General features: G+C 37.6%; 1 protein-coding gene across 2 annotated transcripts in view; it reads left to right on the forward strand.

Annotated features, from left to right (window-relative positions):
• The window catches only part of LOC148821802 (hyccin 2-like), a 145,910-nt gene extending 124,840 nt beyond the window's left edge, over positions 1 to 21,070 (forward strand). For both annotated transcript variants that reach the window (XM_088930727.1, XM_088930728.1), the window contains one exon: positions 10,561 to 21,070. In XM_088930727.1, coding sequence (XP_088786853.1) covers positions 10,561 to 11,195 — 635 coding nt within the window. In that variant the 3' untranslated portion in view covers positions 11,196 to 21,070. The remainder of the gene's footprint in view (positions 1 to 10,560) is intronic.
• The last annotated feature ends 4,360 nt before the right edge of the window (positions 21,071 to 25,430 follow it).

Consider the following 25,430-nt stretch of genomic DNA (forward strand, 5'->3'; position numbering starts at 1 on the left):
CCAGATTGTTTTGACTTCTCAAATGAAGCAGACATGAGCAACCCCACCACCCCCGTCCGCCACGCTTCCTTGGAACCAAGAGCCAATCAAGAGCAAGGGAGGGAGGGGCCAGCGGTGCAGTGCGGCACTCCCCCGGTCACGCCTGAGGGTAGGCCAGAGCTGAGGAGGCAGAGATCAGAGAGGGAGTTGAAGGAGGACGGGCCTTCCCCTTCCAGGAACTCTCAAAGCCTCCCTAGGGTCTCCTTGCACTCTCCCAGAGTGTACTAACTCATCCAATAGCCAACCAAAATTTACAATGCAGCCCCCCCTCCCCCAGGTCCCCATGTCCCTAGCGCCAGGTCAGGTAGTATGAAATTGTTTATTTTGTGGGCAGGGGTGGGGCTGGCAGCACTGGGGAGGGGCCTGAAAATGCATGGCCCTGCATCCACTGATAAAGTACGTTCCCAGCTTAAATGGCATGCCCTGTTTTTTTACAAAGAGCTGTGTGAATTGCTTGGCAGAGGTGTCTGCATTCACTGAGCATGACCTCCTTGAAAGATCGATCTCAACAGAACAGGTTTTCAAAGGGTTGCACAGCTTCCACAGCTGAATTTTGAACTCCCTTTTTACAAAACTGTCCTTGCTTCATTTTCTCAACACATTTTTAAGGAGTTGGAACTTTTAAGTAAGGAACTGCTATTTAGTATTACTGCTTGCTTGTCAGTTTTAATACATTTAGAAGCTAACATGTTAATAGTGACAGTCATATTTTTTTATTTTATCCTGAGTAGTTCAACCAGTATAGGTACCATCTTTTACCATAGGTTGAGCACTGTGATGTAGTTGTTGAGCCTGTGTCACATTACTAGCCAGCTATGACCAAGATTTCCTGCTGCTGTGTTAGGGCTGAGTTCAGTCAGCCAGGACTAGCCCCATGTCAATTAGTGATCAGGCTTGCAGTGATGTCAGAAAGGGATAGGTCGTTCAGTCATTGCTGTCAAAAGATGAATGACTCAATAGGTGGGTAGGAAAAGCTTGACTGCCCCCCCTTATTCCTCCTGTGTGTGAGTTTGAGAGTTTTTGTTGTGAGCACTGAGACAGTTTAAGGACACATATGATTGCATATTAGATGGGTATATAATATAAAGTAATTGGCATTTATAAATTGAAACAAATGTCTAATCAAAGGCATTGAAACAAAGGTGCTCAGCAAGCAAATCTACTGTTACAAGATAAAATAACTGTTTAAGCCCCGATGTCTTCCAAACTAATCTTATAGTCCAAAACACCAAATTGTTGTTAATAAATACATGAATGCAGCTCTTGACCTCTCTCTAAGTAAAAGCTACACAAGACATATAAGCTTTTTATTTTCATAATTTCCCATAATTTCATGTTTATCAAATGTGATACATCATTCCGAATAGTTTTTTGTCATATTAATTAGCTAATACATTTAATACATTAAGCATGACTTTAAAAGGAGCACCATGTCTGATAATGTCACAAACTCAGGCAATGATGGATTGCAATAACTGAAATGGGAATTAATCAAATTCATGTATTAATATTCATTTAATATTAATATTAATTAGATTGCTTTGCGTCAGAGCCTTGACAGATAGAGATAATTTTCTTACACAGTGGACAGGATGTAAGATAGTGTGGTATTTCTGTGAACGTACAGTATATACAGAGGTACATGGTTTTAACTCACTGGTTTGATCTTAGTCAGTCAGGCTTTATTTGATTTCCAAAGATTTTTGCCTCTCAGTTAAATTTCCCTCTACCATGTGAGCCCTGAACAGAAAGAAAAATATTTTCTATTTTCATTCACTTCAGATTTGATAAATTAAATGGTGTTAAAAAATTAACAGAAATATATTCTGTATGAGACATTTAACAGTTTTCTAGGTGTAATGAAGGGGTTTCACCATCACAACTCACAAATGTGCATCAAATGACATCAGCTATTCAAAATCAATTTTCAGTTGTCTGCAATATTAAGTCATTGTTTGAAGTAAAGGCTCTGAACACCTTTCTATCAGAATCCTAATTTTTTGTTACATCTGTTTTTTCATGGATATATCCTCCTTTCTGCTCCTTAAATCTCTGTCCAGGAGGAATTTTCATATATCTTAAAACATGTGGGATTTTTTCCTTATTCTGCTTCACCAAGATTTTCAATTGCAAGATGGTTCTTGAGTGTAAGAGTGTATAGCATTCAAGAGAGAGGTTGTGTGTTGATTGTAGTCATAGACATGTCTAGTTAACTGCCCCATTTGAACTGGTTATTCCAAAGCCAGTGTCTCAGTGTCTTAACAGATCCCTTATAAGTCCACAAAATAATTTCTTTAAGAGACCATTATTTGAATTTTTCATATCACAAAAAAGTACAAATTTACAGCATAACTAAAAACAAACTTCCTGTGTTTTTCAAGTGGTAGAGAATGAGAAATATGAATAAAATAAACCATATAATTTTATTATTTTGCAGATATCAATGTAGAAATATAAATGAAATGTAGTACACAGCATACAGTATATGCATAGCATAACATAGCATTAATACTCCATATTTTAATAGATACTAGTATAAATACCACTTTCCTCCATCTCGACAGATTGTTCATATAACCCTACCTTATTAATCGCTTATTAAAAACTGTGTGCAGATTAGAATTTGTCTTTACACACAACACACAACATATGTTAAATCTTTGTGTCCTAAATCAAGCAAATTATCACACCACAGTGAGGAGATTGGGCTTCAACAAAGCCCAGAAGCTGCATTTGTAAAGTGTTTAAACAATAGCAAGGTGGAATCACTTGTTGATTTCACTGAAATATACCATTTACATGGATGTGAGTTACTGCATTTGTGGTGGTCAGATGGTAATGATGACGGCTCAGCTGATTGTATCAAAAGTTGAGATTTCTGTTCCCCCACAGAGCTCACCATTGGGAAAATGTTTGGCTAATTACTGGAGTAGCATCTCATTCCACCTTGTTCTCACAATTTCTGCAACAGTTTTTCAACTGAGCGTGAAATTGTTTTAGCTGCTTATGGTGTTGTTTATCAGTCTTTTTGGAGAAGAGAGACATGCTCAGTGAGTAAAAATGACCCTTATTCCACTGCAGTAAGTGATTGCTAGAATGCATGTGCATGTGCATGTATAAGAGAAAAACCATAGAATTTCAGCATGAATTAACTAAAATTATTTAGCTGCTCCCAAACTTGTATGTGATTTTGGTCTACTAGCATTTTTATTTTAAAACACAAAAATCAATGTTTTTGTTTTTGTTTGTTTGCTGCATTACCTCAATTTGCTCAGCAGTGAAGTAAAATTGTGTGTATAGCATTTCTCATATATTATTTTTTTTAACATGAATAGTATAAAATTCTACTTGAAGTTACTTACCTCCCAGTGATATTTCTGTAGCATTTAGTTAATTTAGTTACAGTATTTAAACATTAAATGCCAGAATAGAAATTCTACCTGCTAAAGAATAAGTTAACCAAACTTATTCTCAACATAGAATTTAACATCTTGATAGTTGAAAATAATTTTTAATGCACTGCCATTGAAAACACTAACTGTCTATAGGTATCCATAGCACTTCTATTTTTGGGGGGTGATGCTTTTATCCAAAGTGACTTACATTTTCACCCATTTATAGAGTGGAGTATTTTGCTGGCGCAATTCAGGTAAGGAATTATGCTCAAGGTAGAACAGTAGTGTCTTACCTGGGATTTAAACTCACAACCTTCCAGTTGCAAGTAAAGAACCCTAAGTAGTACTACACACTGCTCCCTGAGCTACTGCCTAATCTGTGGCAGGTAGTGTAGCCATATTCCTGAACTGTAGCATCAGAAAGACAACAAAGTTTGTGCAAAACCACTCTTTTATTTTTTAACAAAATTTTGAATGTCTACTGCTTGGACCTATGCACCTTTCTATCTGAGGCAAATCTATCTGACTGAGATCTCGGACTTCAGTGTTTTTACAGTTTGGTCATCATAAGTCTTAAAATAATTTGGCTGTTCCTTAAACTAAATAGGGTGATTATGTTCCCCCTGGTCCCATTTGTATTTGTGTCAAATTTCATTGATCCATTCTGCTTCATGTTTTGCCAGTGAAGTTTTTGAATTGGCCAGATACCTTTAAATAATTTTTCTAATGATCAACTGCATAGAAGCATTGAACACTGCTGCTCTTTAATCTAGTTCTTTCCACATGTTTGTTGTATCAGTAATATTTATGTTTCTTTCTGAGAGAAATATTTAAGTTTCTTTCTTTCTGCGTTTTTCTAATACTCTGCATCTAGGCCTGAATTATCACTAAGTATCAGTAATTCATTGAAAACCTTAGGTCCTCTGCATAAACCTTGAAAAACATGGCTATTGAGTTGCTACTGCATTTATGGATAATATTTTTATTTTTTATAAAATAAAAACTAAATCGTGTTTTACATTTTTATTATAAAGTGTGCTGGCTTTAAAGAAAGAAATAAGGCCTGTATAATATATATATATATTCCTCTGCACTTTACACAGTCCATGTAAAGGCTCACATTTTTGTGTAGGAGGAACATTCAGAGGAAATGATTTGGTATTCCCCTTTGGGGAGATGATTTTGGTACAAGGTTGACTCCTTGGGAGTCTTATTTGGTACTGGATTTACAGGGATCTCTGTGTGTCCATGTACACCAAACCTTATGCCTCAGCAGAGTATAAGGCTCCTCTTGGTTCACAGGGAGTCATGAGAGATGCTAATGAGAGATGCCAGTGAAGACATGTCCGAATTTGGCAGATGTGGTCACAGAGCCTTGAGGTTGAACCCTCAAATCAAATCAAAGTTTATTTATCAAATGCACAACAATACAGCGTGCAGCAGTAGTTGCTGGCAATTAAATGTCTTTTCTGCGAGCTCACAAGAATCACAAAAATCACAAAAACACAAAAATCACAAAATTAAGGTTACAATCACAAAATTAAGGTTACAAAAAATAAGATTACATAATAAAAGATGTAATAGAAATTGAATAAAGCTCAATATGAGTAGAGCTGCTATGTGTCCATGGTGCATGCAATATATACAAGTAGTGCAGTTATGCTGAATACAGTGAAAACTGTGTGTCCATGTAGCCATTATAGGTGATTTGCTAAAGAAGCTGCAGGTTGGCTATTTAGCAGTCTTATTACCTGGAGGTAGAAGCTGTTCCGTAGTCTGTTGGACTTGGACCGAATGCTTCAGTACCGTTTACCGGATGGTAGGAGGGAAAACAGTATGTGACTGGGATGACTGGGGTCCTTGAAAATGGACCTGGCCTTCTTAAGGCATCTAGCTGAGTAGATATCCTGGATGTTTGGTAGCTCACAGCCGGTAATGTGTTGCGCTGACTTCTCCACCCTCTCCACCCTCCACCCGGGCGGAGCAGTTCCCATACCAGGCAGTGATGCAACCAGTCAGGATGCTCACAGTAGTGCACCTGTAGAAGTTGGCCTAGATATGCGATGGCATGCCAAACGTCTTTAGCCTGCGGAGAAAGAATAGGTGCTGCCGTGCTGTTTTGACCACGGTGTTGGTGTGGTGGGTCCAGGTTAAGTCTTCTGAGATGTTAACTCCTAGGAACTTAAAACTGCTGACCTTCTCCACAGCAGTCCCATTGATGTAGTTAGGTGTGTGATCTCCTCCCCGGTGTTTCCTATAGTCCACAATCATCTCCTTAGTCTTACTGATGTTCAGAGAGAGGTTGTTCTCCTGGCACCATGCTGCCAGGGTTTAAACCTCCTCCCTGTACGCAGACTCCTCACCATCTGTGATCAGGCCGATGACTGTTGTATTGTCCGCAAACTTAATGATGGAGTTTGAGTCATGCCTGGTGACACAATGATGGGTAAATAAGGAGTAGACGACAGGGCTAAGCACACAGCCTTGGGGGGCTCCAGTGTTTAGAGTCAGGGTAGAGGATATAATGGTGCCCGCCCTCACCACCTGCGGACATTCTGTCAAGACGTCCAGGATCCAGTTACAGAGGGAGGTGTTCAGTCCCAGGTCCTGGAGCTTGATGACAAGCTTTGAGGGCACTATGGTATTGAATGCTGAGCTGTAATCTACAAACAGCATTCTCACATATTTGGTATAGAGTTCAACCCTCTGGGATATTTTTGTGTGACACCCATAACATGACCCTCCACCTCACAACAGTTTTGCAAAATGACACTCTGGTCTAAAATATAGCTATTTCTATTGCCAAATGTAGTGTGTTTGTAGTGGAAAGTGCTGACTAAATAAACTTTGCATTATAAAAACAGCAGCAAATATTTACCTCACTGTAGTGTACCATTGCAACTACACTGTCACCTATGGAACCAAATGAGAAAAGCCAACAGTCTTCCAAGCTCCTCAGTTGAATTTGGGGTTGCACCAATTAATATGAAATTTAATTTGGCTATTTGTAACATAAGGAAGAAAAAAAGAGGAGACAGGGTTATCTTTTCTGTGTAGGTTTTCTTAACTGTTTGACAGGAGAGAGTGGTGCTACAGGTGTTTCAGAGGTTTTGATTGTGCACAGGCCTAAACTATTTCACATATACAGTCACCTCCAAAATTACTGGCACCCTTTAAAAATGTCCTCATAGAATAAACATCACAGGTAATGAGCTATAATGCAGTTTTTCCACATTTGGAATATACTAAATAATGGAAATAAAAAGTACTCATATTTTGAAGTTACTAAAAAATTTAAAAGAATTATACATGTTATTAATTTCAATACTAAATACCTATATGTTTCAAATATAAATAATGTTTTAAAATCAAAACTTTAATATTTTAGTTTCTAAAGCAACATCAGAGATCTAACATATTTAACATATTTTGAAAGATAGTTGGTGCCTGAATTGTATGTCTTCTCTACATTTATAGTATTGGTACCATTCAGAAACTTGTAACCAAGGCAACCAAGGCACTGCAATGTATAACCTTATGTAATGGGCACTAAACCTGGATTTGAAAGTGGAAGAGAGTAATATGGTCTGATGAGTTGTCCTTTACTCTTTTTTCTATATCTGGGCAGGTTTAGTTTAGAAAGCCAAAAAAAAACCCACATTGCCTGTTCCCAAATGTTATACATGGTTGTGGATTATTATATTACTGTTATGATATAGGAACCCCTCTCATTTTTTAAATTATTTTTGTTTATTTCCAAAACAACTACCATGAATTTACACCATACCTGTAATTTACAATAGGTATTATGTTTTTTTCTGCATACACATTCTTCTTTCAATGCCAAACCCCAAGTGCCAATTATTAAACTGCATGCGCTTATGTTTGATGGCTGTTCTCAATAAAGGTTTTTTTTTTCTGGCAGCTCTTCCAAATACCTGCACCATGAGTCTCTAAGAGGAACTTCATTAAACTTCTTAATAGTTAATAAGTAAGAAATTAATCAATGTAAGTTGTCTTTAATGGAATGAGCTGAATCAACTGAACAAAAGCCATTCTACCAATCTAAGGCAACATGAATTAAAAAAGTTGAATATTTTTTTCATGCTGTTCTGCCCTCTAGGCTATACCATTTATAACATTGAACATTCTTATCATGCCTTTTACAACAACCTTTGATAGCAATGAGTGTGAAAGACTCTTGTAGGATACAACAAAAATTATTGTTTTTCTATAAATTACCAGCTTAAACCAAAATATAAACTGAAAGCCACACAAAAAAAAATTTGTTTTTCCTCTGTCATTGTTTGTTTATCTCTGTCAAGATACAATTAGGCTGCAATAACAATAAGTAACAAAAATCACATACAAAAGCTGTAACTGATTGAATCACATACTGAGGAACAGGGATACACCCTGGATGGGATGCCAGTCCATCGCAGGGCACACAGACACACTCACACCAAGGTCAATTTTCCCAGAAGCCAATAAACCATCAATATGTCTTTGGACCTTGGGAGAAAATCAGAGCACCTAGGAAACATGGGGAGAGTGTACAAACTCTACAGACATACAGTACTAGAGCACCCCAGGTCCAGAAATGAATCCCAATGTTAACCACTGCCCTACTGAGTGAGAATCTTGGACAAATTAGTACATCATTTTTAAAAAGAGCTATTTCTGACAAGGCAGTGCCAGTGATTAATTTACGTTCAGCAATTTACATACAGTACACTTCAGTTAATTTAATGCATCATTTACTAAGTAAATGGTAAGTAAATATTCATTAGTGAATAAACAAACTGCAGTTCAACATAAAAAAGCTTTACCCATGTGTTATGAACTGCAATGACCTGTTCTTAATCACCTACAGTGCAGGCAATGGTGCAGACCGTTTCTTTTCCTTTTGTTTGCATTCCATGGATGCTTCCTCAAGATCTTTTTGGCTTAGCAAGGCAGAACTCTGCTTGGGGAGCTACTGCAAAAGAGTCCTCGGAGCACTACTGACTGGAATGATTCACCTATAACTAAAACCTCTGAGAGTAGAGTTAACAGTCTGTTGTCACAACAATATTGTCTCTTTATCACAATGAACTAGGAGAAGTCCTAACAGATGCTTCAGGGTGCCATATAGTATCCCATCAGAGGATATGCCCATTATGGTGGTGATAGCATTATGTTATGGTGAACATTCCTCTTTTTAGGAGGACTATTCAAAGCAGAAAGCATCTGTAGAGGAATGCCATAACAAGAAGAAAACTAATATCCTTGAGAGACACAGTCAATGTCCTGACAGGAATACAATAGAAAGTCTGTGTTAAGATTTTAAAAATTGCTGGCCATCAATGATCCCCAATCAACTTGACAGAATTTGAGCAAGTCTTTAAAGATAAATGAGTGAATATTACAGTCCTGATGTGCAAAGGTGGTAGAGACTTATTCAAAAATACTCTCAAATGTAATTATTGCCAAGTATTGAATAAAGGAAGGTGAATACTTAATGCAACCCACATACTGTATTATAGTTTTTTCTTTACTTTTTTGCTGACATTTAACTTTCACCCAGAAGAGTATTCAGTTTGAGCATTGACCTTTTGAATAAACGTATTCACCATACTATATCGTGTGTACCTTATTTATAATTTAACAAAATAGGATATCATTGAAAGGGGGTGAATACTTTTGCAAGGCACATTATATGTCATTATGGAGTCTGCTCAATGCAAGTGATTGAACTGTATGATTTGTGTCAGTATATCAAAAACATGACAGGAGCCAGGGATTTCCACCTATGGATTATTTTACTTTTCTTCTAGAATTGCACAGTTTTATTCCAGGATTAAACACACCTTTTTCCAAATAGATGTCAAATAGTTCAAATAATGTTGATTGTTGATACATTCATATATCAGGTGAACAGCATTCATTATGGATGATATGATATGATAATATGGTAAATGGACCACTTGAATGTACCAAAATCTAAAATCAACAACAATTAACTCACGTCACTGTAAAGTCTTTTCACATGTGCTTAGAGTAAAATGAACCCAAGGACAGTGTCCTGAATATATACTAAAGCACATAATATTCTATGTGATCTGAATTATAATAAATGCTTGTTTTTAAGCAAGCAAACCCAATTTTATTTTTGGTACCTGAAAGCTTTACTTCATTTCAAAAGCTACAAAACAAGATAATCCAAAGAAATGAAATAACACAATTGTTGATCAGACTAATGTAATTAAGCCCCATTTCTAATAGAAAGAGGGTGATAAGCCATCATTCTGGGACAATTGCCTTTAATCTTTTATGGTTTTAGTGTAATAAAAAGCAAAATTTACTGCGCCTGATTCACAGCTTTAGAATTCACAGTGAAGCCAGTAGGTGTGTTTTTTTTAAACTTCCCATATTAATAATTTGTATTGTATTGTAATGTGTTTATTACAAATATATTAGTCATCCTGATTGTAAGTGTTCAACAGTCTGCGAAGTTTCTGGAAAAAATGAGTACTGAGTACTGAGACTGATTTGTGACCCTAAATATTTTTCCATTGGTAGTTTCATAAAAGTGCGTATCTCCTTGGAGTTTGTATGTTCTCCCTTATTCATGTGAGTTTCTTCTGGGTGCTCCAGTTTCCTCCCACAGTCCAAAGACATACTGGTAGGTTAATAGGCCTCTGGGAAAAGTGGCCCTGTTGTGAGTGTGTGTCTGTGTATGTGTGTGCCCTGTAGTGAACTGTCCTCCTTCCAACGTGTACCCTGCCTTGCACTCTTTGCTTACCGGGAATGGCTCTGGCTCCCCCGTGACCTCGCATTGGAAAAATGCATCTATGGTCAGCATTGCTCAGAATGTTGGCTTGCCAGCAAATTGAAATTTATCGGTATGTTCTTTTTCCATCAGCTAGAAAACCTCTCCTGCCTGGCCTTGCTCTGATTGTATTCTGTCATGCAAGAGATTCCCAGTCAAGTCGGCTACCAGTAGACCTCAGTTCTGGATCTCAGGGAGATGAGACTGGAACTAAGATCAGCTAAGCAAGCTGTCTCTTTGGCTGTGGTTGGCTAACTGAATGGATGATGATTTTTTTAACTGTTTGCCTCTCCTGTCTTTTCTTTTCTTCATTAGATGCAGAGGGCATGAGTGGGGGTGAGGATTCTATCAACTTAAATGACCCGGATGAAGGCTTCTCTTCAGGGGCTTCCAACAGCAGCCAGCCTAGTGGCACCAAGCAGGGGGCTGTGGGCTCTGGGGGCTGGCCACCAATCCAGAGGAACAGCACAAAAAAGGGGATGGTGGGGCGACTGACCAGGGAGAGAGAGATGGTAGGAGCAGCCTCCTCCATCAAGCATGGGGATCTCTCAGTTGACCCTCAGGTGGTCCTTCGGAGACATCACCAGAGGCAACAGTCCCCTCCTCCAGCTTCCCCTCCTGCAGTTTCCATAGATGCCATTGAGCTGAGCCCCATGAAGAAGCATCTCAGTCTGCCAGCCAGCCAGAGTTTGGTCAGGACTGCCAGTGCCACCTCTAGCAAGTCCTTTGACTACATGAATGGAAGCCGGGTGACAAGAGGTGGCAGTGTGCTAGAGGGCATGGGTAACCTCACAGCTGGCAGCACTCACCGCTACTCCACAATAAGCTTGCAGGAGGAGAGGCTGGTAGGCCGGGGAGAGGATACCAAGGAGCTACTATCCCCTGGCGCCCCCCTAACCAAGCAGTCACGCTCCCCTAGCTTCAATATGCAAATTATATCACAGGTTTAAGTGGGGTGGAGACCATCGAGTCATCAAACCTCCACTCCAGCTCACATTAACCATCCTACTTTTTACAGTTACCTAGCAACAACTCCTCAAGAGAGATCACCTGTCACCCAGCCACCCACACCAGTGGCTCTTCCATTGCTAATAACTAAAAAATATATTTCTCAAGATATACTGGGATGTCTGGAATATGTTGTTTTAAATATTCATCGGGAATAAGAAAATATTAAGCAGTTATGTGCACAATCATAAGAAACGGGTTGGTGAAAGACTAATCATTGTGGTGGTTGTATATAGAACTTCATAGGCATGTCCCTTAGCCAATGAAATAAATGGAGATGGAAAAAGTCAGACCAGTCATGAGAATGCCCTCTCCACCTCATGTACCCTTTGACCAAATGGTACATTCCATGTATATTTTGCAGACAAAAGCAAAGACAGATCTATTGTTAACCATGTGAAATATTTCATTGTTGTTGGTCTGACGTAATTTATTCCAGAGATTCATTATAGTATATATTTTGTATTGAATCAGCAATAAGACTTCCATTGTATGTTGACAATGAAGTGATTCACTGTAGTTGCCCGTGTGCAGACTTCCTCATGCCTTCCTTTTTATCCTTGGGGTGACGTGCAATTTTTACTTTGAAATGATTATTTATAGGGGTATTGTAGGCCAGTGTGTCTCATAATCTCACTTCCCAAAGACAGTGGTGTGAATATGATCATTAAGAAATAGATTAAGATGATCAAAAATCAGACCAAGGAGAGACACTGGTTTTTAGTTACTCACTAAGAATGTGATTATTCTTTGTATATATAAATGTGTTTTACTAGTTTGTGATTTTTTAAGGGTTGTTACTATAATCAAAAACAAATTCAACAAAAGAACCTGGAAGTGCAACTGGAGTTTTTGGCCTGCTATAATATCTGGAATCATTGAAATGTGTTAATACAATAAGTGCTTCAAAGAGAAGTCCAGTTCAGTATGCACCAAAATGATGTGTAGGTTTCCTGAAATTGAGGAAATTTTCTGTAATTGAGGAAAATTTTCTGTAATTGAGCAAAACAGAGAGCTTTAGACAGTGCGGCCCCAAGGACACAAAATTAAATAAGGGATAAATAAATGAAATCCCTCAATTAGTATTCAGTTTTTGCTGCTAATAAAATACGAGTATAGTGAAGGTGTGGGATGAAGCAAAGTACTGTAAAGAGTAATTATGCAATGCAATCAAAGGGAAACACAAAAGCAGCCAAATGAAATGTGAAAAAGCTTACCAGCCTTGCCATTTGAGATGAGATATTAAGTGCACACATCCATGTATCTGATGGGGAACTGAAATACAGGGTATCAATTTATAATTATCCTCCCATTATCTATAAATTAAAAAGTAATGAATACCAGAATGGTGTCCATCCTGTTCTCTATATCTGCCTTTTTGCCTCATTACTTTACTATTGTGTGACTGCCTGGTGTAAAATTTCAATGTGTTCCTTCAGAGAGGTGGATGTATCCCATAGTACAAACTTAGGTTCAAACTGCAGGTAACTGCTTGTATATTGTTATTGGAGACAATAAGCACAATCCTAAATTATCAGTGGTACTAAGCAAACATGTCCAATTACACAACTGGACCAAAGCTGAGTATAAACATTTCCTTTAGTCTATTGGTTCACTTACTGTATATTATCCCTTTCACATCCTGTATTTTGAGGTCAGCACTAGTTAGTAACAGATATTAATTTCTTATTTCTTTACATGGCAAATTTCTTTTACTTTGAATTAAATCATAACCTGACTCATCTACCATTATTTTTAGGTTCCTTTTCTCAGATAAATGAAACACATTATTGAAATGAAACATTTTACCAACCAATTGTTTTCATAACATTGCTGTCAAAATTCAATTCTTTGATAAAGTTACTGCAGTAAGTCAAATAATTTCGACAATTGAGACAAATATGACCTACAATATAAGAATAAGAAGCAGATTAATATCTTGTACTTTTAATGTTATAAATGATTGCAACAATCTTAGGAATTGATCAGAGATTCTGCATTTCTGCATCCAAAAAGTATTAATTAATTAATAGATTATTAGCTAATTTGGCTAATGTTTGATCTAATGACTTACGCTTTGATGAAGATCTTTACAAATTTCTTTGGGAACGGTTTTACAGGAAACCATGTTCTTAATTTTAAAGCTAAAAATATAGTGCTTTGGCAGATAGCAAGGGTGAAACGTTTAAAAAATGCCATGCATTTACACTGTATGACTATATTTTCCCTTCTGTTTTATTTTAAATTTATTTCACTAAAGTCATCAATCCATAATTTTGTTATTGTTTCAATATTCTGTGATTTTTAGTTACAGCAGTTTGATGTAAGTTTATATGGTGAGCAAATCTAAATGGCAGAAGGAAATGGTATTTTTGTACATTTGCATTTTACTGGTTAATTATTTTGCTATTTTAAGACGGTTATCATTTTTGTTTTAAGGTAATCAGACCAGCAGCTTCTCTTTTGCAATAGGTGATAAAAAGTTTTAGAAAGGCATTTTGTAAATTCCACTGTGTAAAAGGCTGTAGTTGAGTGTCTACAGGCATTGTGCAATCACTGTGCAGTATTTAAAATGCAATTTGTCTATTCATCTACACATTCCGTCTACCTCATTACACATATTCTAGAATGATATATGATTTTACCTCACAAGCTCGCAACATTTTCTGTATGATTCTAAACATTAAAAGAAATATTTTCCCTTTTTCTCATTTTGAAAATAATTAATATGGAAACGTCAGACAAATGTGCTGTCTTAAATTAGACAAATGAAATATCACTTTGGTGCATGTCTGCTTGGAAAATACATTCTGAATACATATATTAATCTATAACGTGAACTGCCAGCTTAAAAAAAGTAAAAAAAATGTTAAAAAAGTAAAAAAAAGTCTGGAATACTGGAAAAATTAAAATATGCAAAACATATATTATCATAAGCTACTAGTCATGTGAGCAGTTATTTCTTTGACTGAAATTCTATTCCGCTGATAGGTTGTTTCTGTGTTAATTGTATGACAGGGCATGTTCTTTATTTTCAGTACCTACTGAAATGCCTGGGGGACTTCCAACTGGAAAACAGGTTGGGCTGTATACTAAATAAACTTCTGGTTCAAATTTGGGCTGTAACATTAGCTGAGGATTTCCCAGGTAGCAACATAAAATTTACTAAATTGTGGGCAATCATGTAAAGCCTTTAAAGTTTCAAATCTTGGCTTGGTTGTGGCACGGTGACACTGTTATTAGCAACGTAAAATTGACTGAGTACTCCCCATTGTGGCCCTGTGTGGGTTTCCATTGGTAACTCCACAACACCGCCTATTTTTGGAGGATGTGTGTATGCATCTCTCCCATGCTAGTTTGCATGTATTAGTGGTATTCCATGTGGAATAAAAATGAATAAATGAAAACTAAGGGTATGAAAAAAGGCCGGCACGGTTGTGCTGTTGTTACAGTTGCTGCCTTGTGCTGAGGCCCTGGGTTCAATTCCTACAGCTATCTGGGTGGAGTTTCTATGTTTCCCTTTGTTTGTGTGGGCACCCTCCGGGTGCTCAGGTTTCCTCACACAATGCGGTGGCTCTGTGGCTAAGGATCTGCGCCTGTGGCTGGAAGGTTGCCGGTTCTTATCCTGCGGTTGGCAGAGGAATCCTACTCCGTTGGGTCCCTGAGCAAGGCCCTTAACCCCAGCTGCTCCAGGGGTGCTGTATAAATTGCTGACCCTGCGCTTCTCTCCCTGTCTGTGTGTCTCATGGAGAGCAAGCTGGGGTATGTGAAAAGACAAATTCCTAATGCAAGAAATTGTATATTGCCAATAAAGTGATCTTATCCTCTCTACAATCCAAAGACATACTGGTAGGTTAATTGGCTTCAAGGAAAATTGGCAGTATTGTGTTAGTGTGTTGGTGTTTTTTTCTGTGTGTGTGCCCTGTGATGGATTGGTGTCCTGTCCAGGGTGTATCCCACCTTGCTCCATTGAATGCCAGGAAAGGCTCCAACTCCACCATAACCCTGGATAAAGTGGTTGGAAAATGGATAGATGGATTCTGAAAAGAAAAATAATGCCCAAACTAAATTGAAACTGTCATATGGAATGTGTCACATACATACAGTATGCATTAATCCTTTAAGTTTCATTCACGAGAATAGGATTTAAACAAAAATAACTGAGTTGTTCAGCTGACACTTCAATGATCTAAATAAATATTTTCCCATGAACATGACTCAAAAACCCAGTTGAGTACACAGGCAAAAGATTTTAGAGACGTTGTTCATTGTGAGAACCACAATGTACCATTGTCCTCCTAAGATCAACAAGTTCATGACTGTTATTGTACACCTGGTTATTTGATAGAAAAGCAAGTCCATGCAGAAGTTTCTATTGTTTATATTGTTTATATAGTTTATATTGAAGCCCTGGCTTGTCAACAGAGTGACAAACATTGAGTCAGGCTTTGTTTCAGAAAACACAGGTAAAAAAGCCCAGGAAATTCTAGTTATAATGGAAGTCATAAATGTTTAAACATTAAAGTCTTGGAGGTTTTTTAATGCAAGAGAAGATATGTAGACCAACATACGAAAAATTAAATTTTAAAATTAAATTGTACTCATATAAAATTAGATAATTGTATTTCCAGATTTAAAGTGACCCTCATTGTAATTTAACCCTCTAATTGTAATAAAAATCCTCAGAATTTAATGTATATGTTCCCACATTCTAAATTGTGAATGATGGTACGGTAAAATGTTAAATTTAAGGTCTTGCCCAAAGCAATTGTTTGATGCATGCTCTTTCCTGTTCACTGGATAGCTCTTTAATTTTCTACCAATGGATGTCAGCTAAAAGGACATAAATAAATCGAATTTACCCAGCTGGTGGTTTTAGTCTGAATGGCCTTTACCTTTCTTTACCTCTGTTTTGAGTCATGTGAAATAATTTATGATCATAGTACAGATAAGAGTGTGGAAAATTGAGTAGCAACAGCTAGAGGAAAGACAAGAAGGTCATAGTATGTATGTGCTCTTCAGTTTCTCCATCACAACTGATCAGTCGTGAAAATCCTGTTTTTTATTTTTATTGATCAGTATGAAGAACACCTTGAAAAATAATTACTTTGTGTGATCTTTCTTGATTCAGAGGAAATAATTTTGAAGGTAACAGCGGTTTTTCATTCATTTCATTAAATCTAACTGGTTATCCTCAACAATACACTGTCAACATAACCAGTTCAGTTAGTGTTCACCTACTTTTAGAAATAAAATCCTTTGAATGCAAGAAAGCTATTTGATTTGGCAGTAATCTCTCTAAGCACCAGCATACAGTAGCTGCACAATCAGTTAACTTATAAAATATGAAAGGTTGTTGCAATACAGCTTGATTTATTACTTGATGTTTATCCAAGTCCTTCACATTTGCAGCTTATTTGTATTTGTATGTAGGCAATTGACCCACCATACTGTTCAAAAGTCTTTGAAACATTGTCAATATACAAACAAGTACTAGTCCCAATTTTTTAAAAAGGTTTTTGGTCTCTGAAGGGCCAGTTGTATCCAAAGACACAGTGGCAAACTTATGTTACTTAACATTAGGAAACACAGGTAAGCTCTTATTCCTAAAATGAGGGGCATGTAATAATTTGACAGAATTAGGATTCCTGACACAGCAAATATGTGCAGTGTTCAATTATGAAATACAAAATAATACAAGCTTTATGCATGTACAATAACTGATTTTGTATGACTGCTAGTCTATTCAGATTATTTGTTTTCTGTGTGGTTTCACCGGTGGCAGGACATCAGTGTCAATAGCATAATATACCTGCTTTAAATTTCCTTATTGCATGTTGTTAGGTTTGGCCACTCAGTGATGCAGTGTGGTTCAATACGTGAATATTCCAGGAACAGGTGTCACTATAGCTGTACTACACAGAAAAAAAACTTGCTGTAGCATTTTTACAAGATCATCATTGTAGATTAAAAGTCCAATGTCTACTCAAGTAAAAAGTTGAAGTTAATTATCAACATTTTACAAAGAGTTTTAAGTGTTGACATGCTGATATATTTTGTTTGCAAAATGTTGTGTCCTAGGTTATAGGTTTGAGGAGCTTGTGAAGAAATGGAAATATATTGAGTAAGAAAGTAATATTTAGAATATTTCACTTGTAATTGACTTTCAATAAGCAACAAATTAAAAAAATGATCAATGTCATGATTGATTAGTAGGTAAGTTGTTTTTTTCTGCTAATTCTGGAATATTATGTTGTTTTTTTTTCCCTTCATCTTGCTAAAGGAATGTTTAATACTGTTTTAATCCTGAAAAGGTTTTAGGACCTTAAGATGGACAATTATAATAGGAACTTTTTTCACAGTTTTGAAGGAGACTGTATCACTTCCCTGTCAGACACTTTTTAATGTTTCAAAGCATACTCTCTTAAAGCTCTATAGTGTATGTTTCACTAACATTCTCTTCTACTGTTGTAACTGGCGTAAGAATAACCAATTTGTGAATTGTGGACAATATTAGAGCAGCAGGAATTAATTTGTTACTGTAAGTCTCCATCCTCATAAATTGTGGAAGGATCAGCAGTAAATGGTTTAAAGTCTCATAGTCAGCACTCTGTGACCCTTTGAAATACCTGTTGTCACAAACAAAAGGAAACAATTACATTGATTTGTCAGCTTTAGACACTTTTAATGTGTTGAAACTCTTGGTGCTGGAATATTTTCCAATTACTAAGATATTTTTGAAGTAGTATTTTTTTTTTAAATTTCTGTAATGTAAGTCTGAAACAAACCATCTACAGCCTCCATGTAAGACTGTAGTTTGTGTGGGTAGTCAAAAAGTGATGGACAATATGGGGATTGTAAAATGCAAAGTAATTTCATTTTATAGCGTTTAACAAGGCATCAGTAAGCTAGCTTAGGAAACCCTCTTGGAGGCATTCTATTCCTTGAGGTTTTATCACACACTATGATCACCAAAAAAGAGTTGCTTTTCTGCACTTAGTGGATGGATATAGTCACAGTGGGATTTGTGCTTATGGTTGTTCTGTCAAAATTGAAAAGTGAAACAGCAGTAAGAACATTGTTCTAAAGTAACATTAGCTGTTTTACTATTTGAAATATGGAAGACTGTTTCTAACTGGTAGCAAAACTTATTTGCCAGGCATCTGGTCCTAGGCTATAGGAAGGACATCAGCCTCAACTGTACCTTCTTTATTTTTTCTGTTATTTAAATCAAGCTTTCTGTGCAGCTTCCACAAACTGCCTGTTAATAGCATCAACTTCGGGTGGCACAGTGGTCAGCATTGCTGCCTTGCAGCGCTGGGGCCCTGGGTTCAATTCCTGGGGTTCTGTCTGTGTAGACTTTGCATGTTCTCTCCATGTTTGCATGGGGTTTTGCTGGGTGCTCCAGTTTCCTCCCATAGTCCCAAGACATATTAGATAGATTAATTGGCTTTTGGGAAAATGGGTTCTAGTGTGAACATGTACTTGTCTGTGTCTGTCTGTACTCTATGATGTCTGTGCCCTATGATGAACTGGCATCCCATCCAGGGTGTATCCTGCCTTGTGCCTGTTGCTTGCTGGGATAGGCTCCGGTTCCCCAACAGCCCTGTATTGGATAAAGAGGTTAGAAAATGGCTGGATAGATAGCATCAACTTTGATTCAGGCAAAAGTCACTCCAAAGACTGTTGTAAAGCAGTCCCATGTTAGTTCTGCCACCAGAACACTCAAATCTTTACAAGCCAAAAGCTTTGATATTAAGTTAATTTATCAAAAAAGGTGGGGGGAATTCATTTATTTTAGTCATTGTCAAAGTATTACAAATTGGTGATCTGGAGACATTTCCAAAGCTTAGAACCTTTGTATAATGTTTACAATAGATTATAGTTGGAATTTATTTAGATATTCATCCAAATAGTTCTCTTAGTTTCTATAATAGATAAAAATGTCTGTCCTTGGGTCTTCATTCAGACAGCTAAATTCTAGTCATGAAATCTAGTCATGTTAGCAGCTTGTCAAGAATTGTAGCAATATGCAACTAGAAAAATACTACTGCCCTGCTACAGCTTACTTTTTATCTAAAATCTCTGTCATATCTAATGGTGTGTTGCTCAATAGGCCTCACCAACATTTTCCAATAACAAGGTCATGTGTACTATATGTAAAAATAATACATATTGATATGTATAACTGTTAAATTACTGGAACTAAAGTGAAGACAGCAAAGCCAAATATTTTGAGCATAAAGGAGTTGTTATTGTACAGTATTTGTACCAATATTAATTTTGCAGTAAAAATATATACTTGGAAGTGCTGTTATTCAATGCAGAACTGCCATTCTATTTTACAAAATAGGAAAATCAGAATCACACTGTATAAAAACTCAATTAGTTATTCCCTAACTGAGAGGCGCTTAATTAAGTAGCCAATAACATTTCTTAGAATATGAAGTCCAAAGCAAAGGAGAATAATTGTGAACAACTGAACAATTGTTTTATTGGAAAATTGCTTATGGTCCACCTCTTCCTGCTCTACTGTACAATATAAAATCAATTAGTATAAGAACATTTAAAATAAATGTAAATGTGAATTCTTAAGTACCATTGTTTGTTTGTTTTTTTGCTTTTAAAAAGGCAGAACAATCACCATGGGATGCCAGTTTTTCCTTGTTTTAGCAGCAACACTGTGGTATTCTTAGAATACCTAACTCAATTGCCAATCTCACAATTCTGTAGGCTTCTATAGTTACTTCAAGCATAATATAATATTCAGAATATTTGGTCAGTGCTTTAGTTGGTAAGTGTTTTAAGTATTAGCTGTAAGCTGCAGTTTAGTGGGGATGTATGTTGACATTTTCCTTTTCTAAATGATTTAAGGTGAACTCAGCCAGGTTATGGCAATGTCCTTTGTGTACCAAAAACTAAAGATACAATTCAAAAAGGAAGTCTTTGATGCCCTGTTATTCTGCTAATAAGCACCAAACCTCATCACCAATCATGGCACACCACAATCAAGTCCTTCAACCTCATAAAAGATCCGATAAAAGAGTAATTTATCGTTTTTCTAGTCTCAAATAGCTGATAGATGATACCAGCACATTTGAGATTTGAGTTAAACTTGAGATGTATTTGCATGCAGCAGTTTGAATTCTGCAGGAATGCTTTATGTTTAATTCTTCCTTCTTCATCTGACAATCGTACCTTTGGCCCACATTCATGTCCATTTTCTATTTTGTGTAAGGTTTCAAAATATCAACACACTTGACGAGCTCTATGCAAAACTTGTATTTTTCTGTTATCTATGTGTATACGTATTCATATGTAGAAATCAGAATGTTCTGTCACAAAGCCAAGTGATGCAGAGTGTTCACAGCATTGTACTGCTGTTATAGTATTAAAGACTTCAGCGTCAAATCATGAATGCCTTTACTTCCCCAATGGTAATTCAGAAGACATAGTTCTGCTTTAAATGTGTATTTCCTTTATTTGGGGCCAGTGTAAAGATGTCCTTACAGTAATGTCCATTGTGAAAGACTCAATTGGCAGTAACTCTGGGTGTCTGTTTTTTGAGGTCACTGGACTTGTGCATGTGAGCCATTCTCTTTGTAGCTGTTTCTGAACAATGGTTTGACATGAAGAAACCGTGAACTATTGTACCATTGATGTTGTAAATATCTGTCTGAGAATTGAAAAGAAAATAAATATTTTAAATCCTTGTAAATAAAAGATGTAAAAACAAAATCAAGAGCAGTTTGCAATGCAGAGAGAGAAATATCTATATGTAATATGTTAAATAAATATTGTGCTGTTTCTGAACAAATCTGATTTTTGTTTGTCTTTAATTTGCTGTGAAGGTGATTGGTCCTTAGTATGTTTCAATGCAGTTATTTAAGACTCTAAAAGGAACTTTATATATACTTCGAATCCTATAGAATATCTTTGGCACGCTGTAAGAAACTAAAAAAAATTGCAGAACTATTGTACTTCACTAATTAATAAATCAGAAATTGTTTCTGCGGTACTCAAAATAACCACTTTTTACTAGTGATACAGTGTGTGGCACTAAGTTTGCGAGAGTACCCTTTGATGGTTTCCTGCACATTAAATCCACTGAACATATCCCTTGCTATTATTATAAAGAGAATATCATCCCCAATCAAAAGTTTCTAATTTTTTGTTGGTGAGAAAATTCATTGTAGTGGCCCCACTGAATGTAGCTCCTATCCAGTCAAACAGTCATCCAAATAACTTAGAGAAAGCAAGCTGATATCTCGTTCAAATAATTTATTTCAATTGAAAGTGTGGAATTATATTGCCGTCCTAAAAGCTACAGAGCACACAGATTAGAATTGCCACACTTGGGCACTAACCTTATGTTAAACAAAACTTCCTGTATCAATTCTATATTCGTTCTTGTGATAATACTTAACACAGGAAAGTATCTAAATAACAACATAGAGGGAGCCAATAGAAATGTAAGTCTAAACATGCATTATTACCATAAGAAGAAAACGTACTAAAAACTTGGATAGATAAAATGAGCCGACAAATTAATTAAATTAAATTTTAGGATAGGTCAGCTCTACTGAGAATGTGCAAAAAAACGAAGCCTTTTTACATGCACTTAATCTCATATGCATTTAATAAGTCAATTTATTTTCATTCAGATAAGAATAATAAGGTGGCAAATTTATTGAAGATAATTATCTAAGATTTAAAGACTTTTTTCAAAGTGACGTATTTGAATATTTGAACTTTTTTTAATTCCATCATTTCTTTGTCAAGCCCAGGCTGGCAGGAGACCACAGCACTGCCACGAGCACTCACATTCCTCCCATGGAGTCCCATTAGTACAGTGCACCCTTCTCCCTTTCAACCGTGTACTCAACCAACTAATTGAACACCCTGTTGAAAGCCTGAAACACCACTGAAACAGTGCTTTGACATTAAGCTACTTAGGTAGTGTTGCAATCAGCCCTGTTCTGAAAAGCCTGCTGTTCTTTCAATGTGAAGATCGTGAGTCTGGAACAGGGCCAGCCCTAGGCATAGGCAAACTAGGCAACTGCCTAGGGCCCCAAGGCCAGCAGCGGCCCCCCTCAGTGTGCAACAAAACAATTTTAATCGGCACGCTGAAATGTGAACCTATAGCTGCTTTTTCTGCTGCTGCTGTAGATAATCCTAATAGATACCCGGTTGAAGAAAAATGACCAATCATAATCAGGTACATAATCTTTGTGAAGCGCAGAGAAGGATAAGCAATCTCAAAACAGAGGTATGCCTAATCAAGTTGTGAGTCTGTCAAATCCATGTAACTAGGGAATGGTAGACATCTTCAGGGGGCGGATTAACGATTAACGATTAGCAGATCATAGGCTGTAGCCTAGGGGTCCCTGATTGGCCAGTTATTTTTTAAACGGACCTGTGGGCCTGATCAGAGGCCTCTGATTGGCTGGAGTATTTTTTTTAAACAGACCTGTGGGCCCCCATTGGTCCATAAAAAATGTTGAATAATTTGTGAACAAATTATTGGTTAGATGCAATGGGTTCGCTGTTCAAATTTATTTTGGCGGATTCATCGGGTGATCTCTGGTGCAAGTTTACGGTAGCAAGCCTCAAAACGTGTGATAGAAAATATGATAGTGGGCCATAAAACGAAAAGCACGGCGGTTAAAAGAGCAGTGTGAGCAGGATCTACTTAAAAAGAGCCCCAGATTGACTGGTTATTTAAAGTTTGCTGAGCCAGATGCTGATCCTGAGTTTACGGCTAATGTTGCAGCTAGTGCTACAACAACTGCGGTTGAAAAGTTAGGTGCATCTAGCTCAAGCCTGGGCGAAGTCCATATCAACACCGCTCATGAGGAGGAGCCAGCTCCCGCAACGGAATCAAAGGAACATGAGTCGGTGGCGTTTCAGATGACTCTGCCTCTTTCTCCACAAGACCAACGACCCATGTCCGAGCCGCCGCCATGGCTGTTGCACCTGCTGCCCTGGAGCTAATAGAGGCCGTAACAGCAGCTCCCGCTTCCTATATGTGACCTAGTGGTGAATAGCGGCCTGTTATGCCAAATCCACTAGATGGCGCTACCTCTTAGCTCACGGTGTATCTTAGTTCCTGTCAGTTGATTTCAGCGTTCTGCGCATGGGCAGTAGGGACTAAGAAGCAGTGAGTTACCGTTAAAAAGAACCTGAAATTACTACAGAGAGTTGTAATGGTAAATACTGTGTTGTTTCCCTATTTACACCCTAAATGAGTATAAAGGGGAATTTCATAGGATTGAGTCAAGATTAGCAAGATGGATATTAGATTTTAACCGAGTGCACTAAGGCCGTAGCCAGTTTCTAGACATCTACTCGGGCTAGGGATATCTGTTTATTGGTTTGTAAGTAATGGGTTTCACATGCTCCTTGTATTTTCTGTTCCTTCATTCTTTACAGAGACTTATGTTAAGCACCGTTTGTTAAGTGTATGCAATTGTAAGTATTATACTTATTATTGTCGTAATGTAGTTCTCAATGAGGGTAGAGCTGAGAGGTGACCTGCGCAGCCTGTGAGCGGCCTATTTCTGCACGCGCTGTGTGGTGAGTTGTTTAAACTTCAACTGTAATGTAATTTATTTTTTTTTGTTCAGTGTAGATGCGTTTCTGTAACGGTCAGACGGAATGTAAAAAACTGTAAAACTAAACATGTTTTTTTTGTTTTCCCCTCATGGTAGAAAGAACCACTACCGTATTTTGTGTAGATAAATTATCGTTATATGTCATTTCTTTTCTTTTTTTAAACTAAGATTAAATCAGACCACATACTCACCTAGAAATAAAGAACCCCAAAAATATGTGTCCTGTGCTGATTATTCTTTGCCAGGCTACACAATTTTGGTACCAGGAGTGGGGTTTCTGATAGTCTGGTGGTTCTAACTCTCATAGTAAAGCAGTGAAGTGCATAAAATACAGTAGTGGTGAAGACAGCTGTCCAAGGAGGCTAATAACGGATGGAGAAGGCCGGGTCCAGAGGTTCAGTGGCCAGTGTGCTGGGAACCAGACGACACCAACGGCCAGTGGTATTCTAAGACTGATGTTTGCACAGAGACTGTGTTTGTGAACAGTTCCCAAAATGTCAGGTGATGAGAGGGATGATGTTGCAGCAGTTGATGGTCATGTAGTTACGGAGAATGGTAATGGTGACAACCTCCATGACTTGAGGTCTCAAGTAGAAGACCTAGCTAGAAAACATGACCAAGCCATGGCCACTATTGCTGCACTGGGTCCTGAACCAAAACGTTCATATGTGTATGTACCTAGAGAACGTAATGTACAGCCTTTTAGTGGTGATATAACTAAAGATGGTTGCTCTGTTGAACAAGTAATCAGAGCCAGAGAACAGACCCCTGCTGAGCAGTATGACCTTGTGTTATCATTGTTGAAGGGTCCGGCCCTAGAAGAAGTATGTTTACATATGGGTGGTGAATCTAGACAGGTCAGTGATATATTCAGTTACCTCAGACATGCTTTCAGGGAGAAGCGCAGTGTTTCCCAACTGTTGCAAGCCTTTTATGGCTGTAAGCAAAGGGAGGGAGAAGATCTTTGCGATTACTCTCACTCTCTCTCTTGCATGCTCGGCGCTGTGTTAAAGGTATCACCTGATGCAGTGTCGGATGAGAAGCGAGCTATCCGAGATCAGTTCATAGAGGGGGTTAGGGATTTATCTCTGCGGAGGGAGCTTCGCAAGTTTATCAGAGATAAACCGGAGTCTACTCTCATCGACGTACGGGATGAAGCAGTTATGTGGACTTTGGAAGACAAGCCCTGTAGTTCCAAAGCATTTAAAAGCTGTAACACAGATCGATTGACACAATGCTCTGCTATTGGTGCTCACAGAGAGAAAGCGCTCACTTTAGAAGATGTCCTTAAAGTAGTAGTAGAGCAGGGTAAAGCTATTGAGGAGTTGACTAATGCTGTCAGAGACCTCACTATGCAGAGGGAGAGAAGCAGTAATGAAAATGAAAGCAAACATAAAGTTAAACCCAAGTTTACGGAGGATGGCAAGCCTATCTGCTTTAAGTGTAAAGAGGTGGGGCACATAGAAAAACACTGTGCTCAGAAGCACCTCCCATCATCAAATATCCCTGTAGTGCAGGAAAACGAGAGCCCCTGGTTGTGACGAGCCAGGCGATTCGGAGGAA

This window comes from Atractosteus spatula, chromosome 13, assembly GCF_055471065.1.
Source record: "Atractosteus spatula isolate fAtrSpa1 chromosome 13, fAtrSpa1.hap1, whole genome shotgun sequence".
NCBI lineage: Eukaryota > Metazoa > Chordata > Actinopteri > Semionotiformes > Lepisosteidae > Atractosteus > Atractosteus spatula.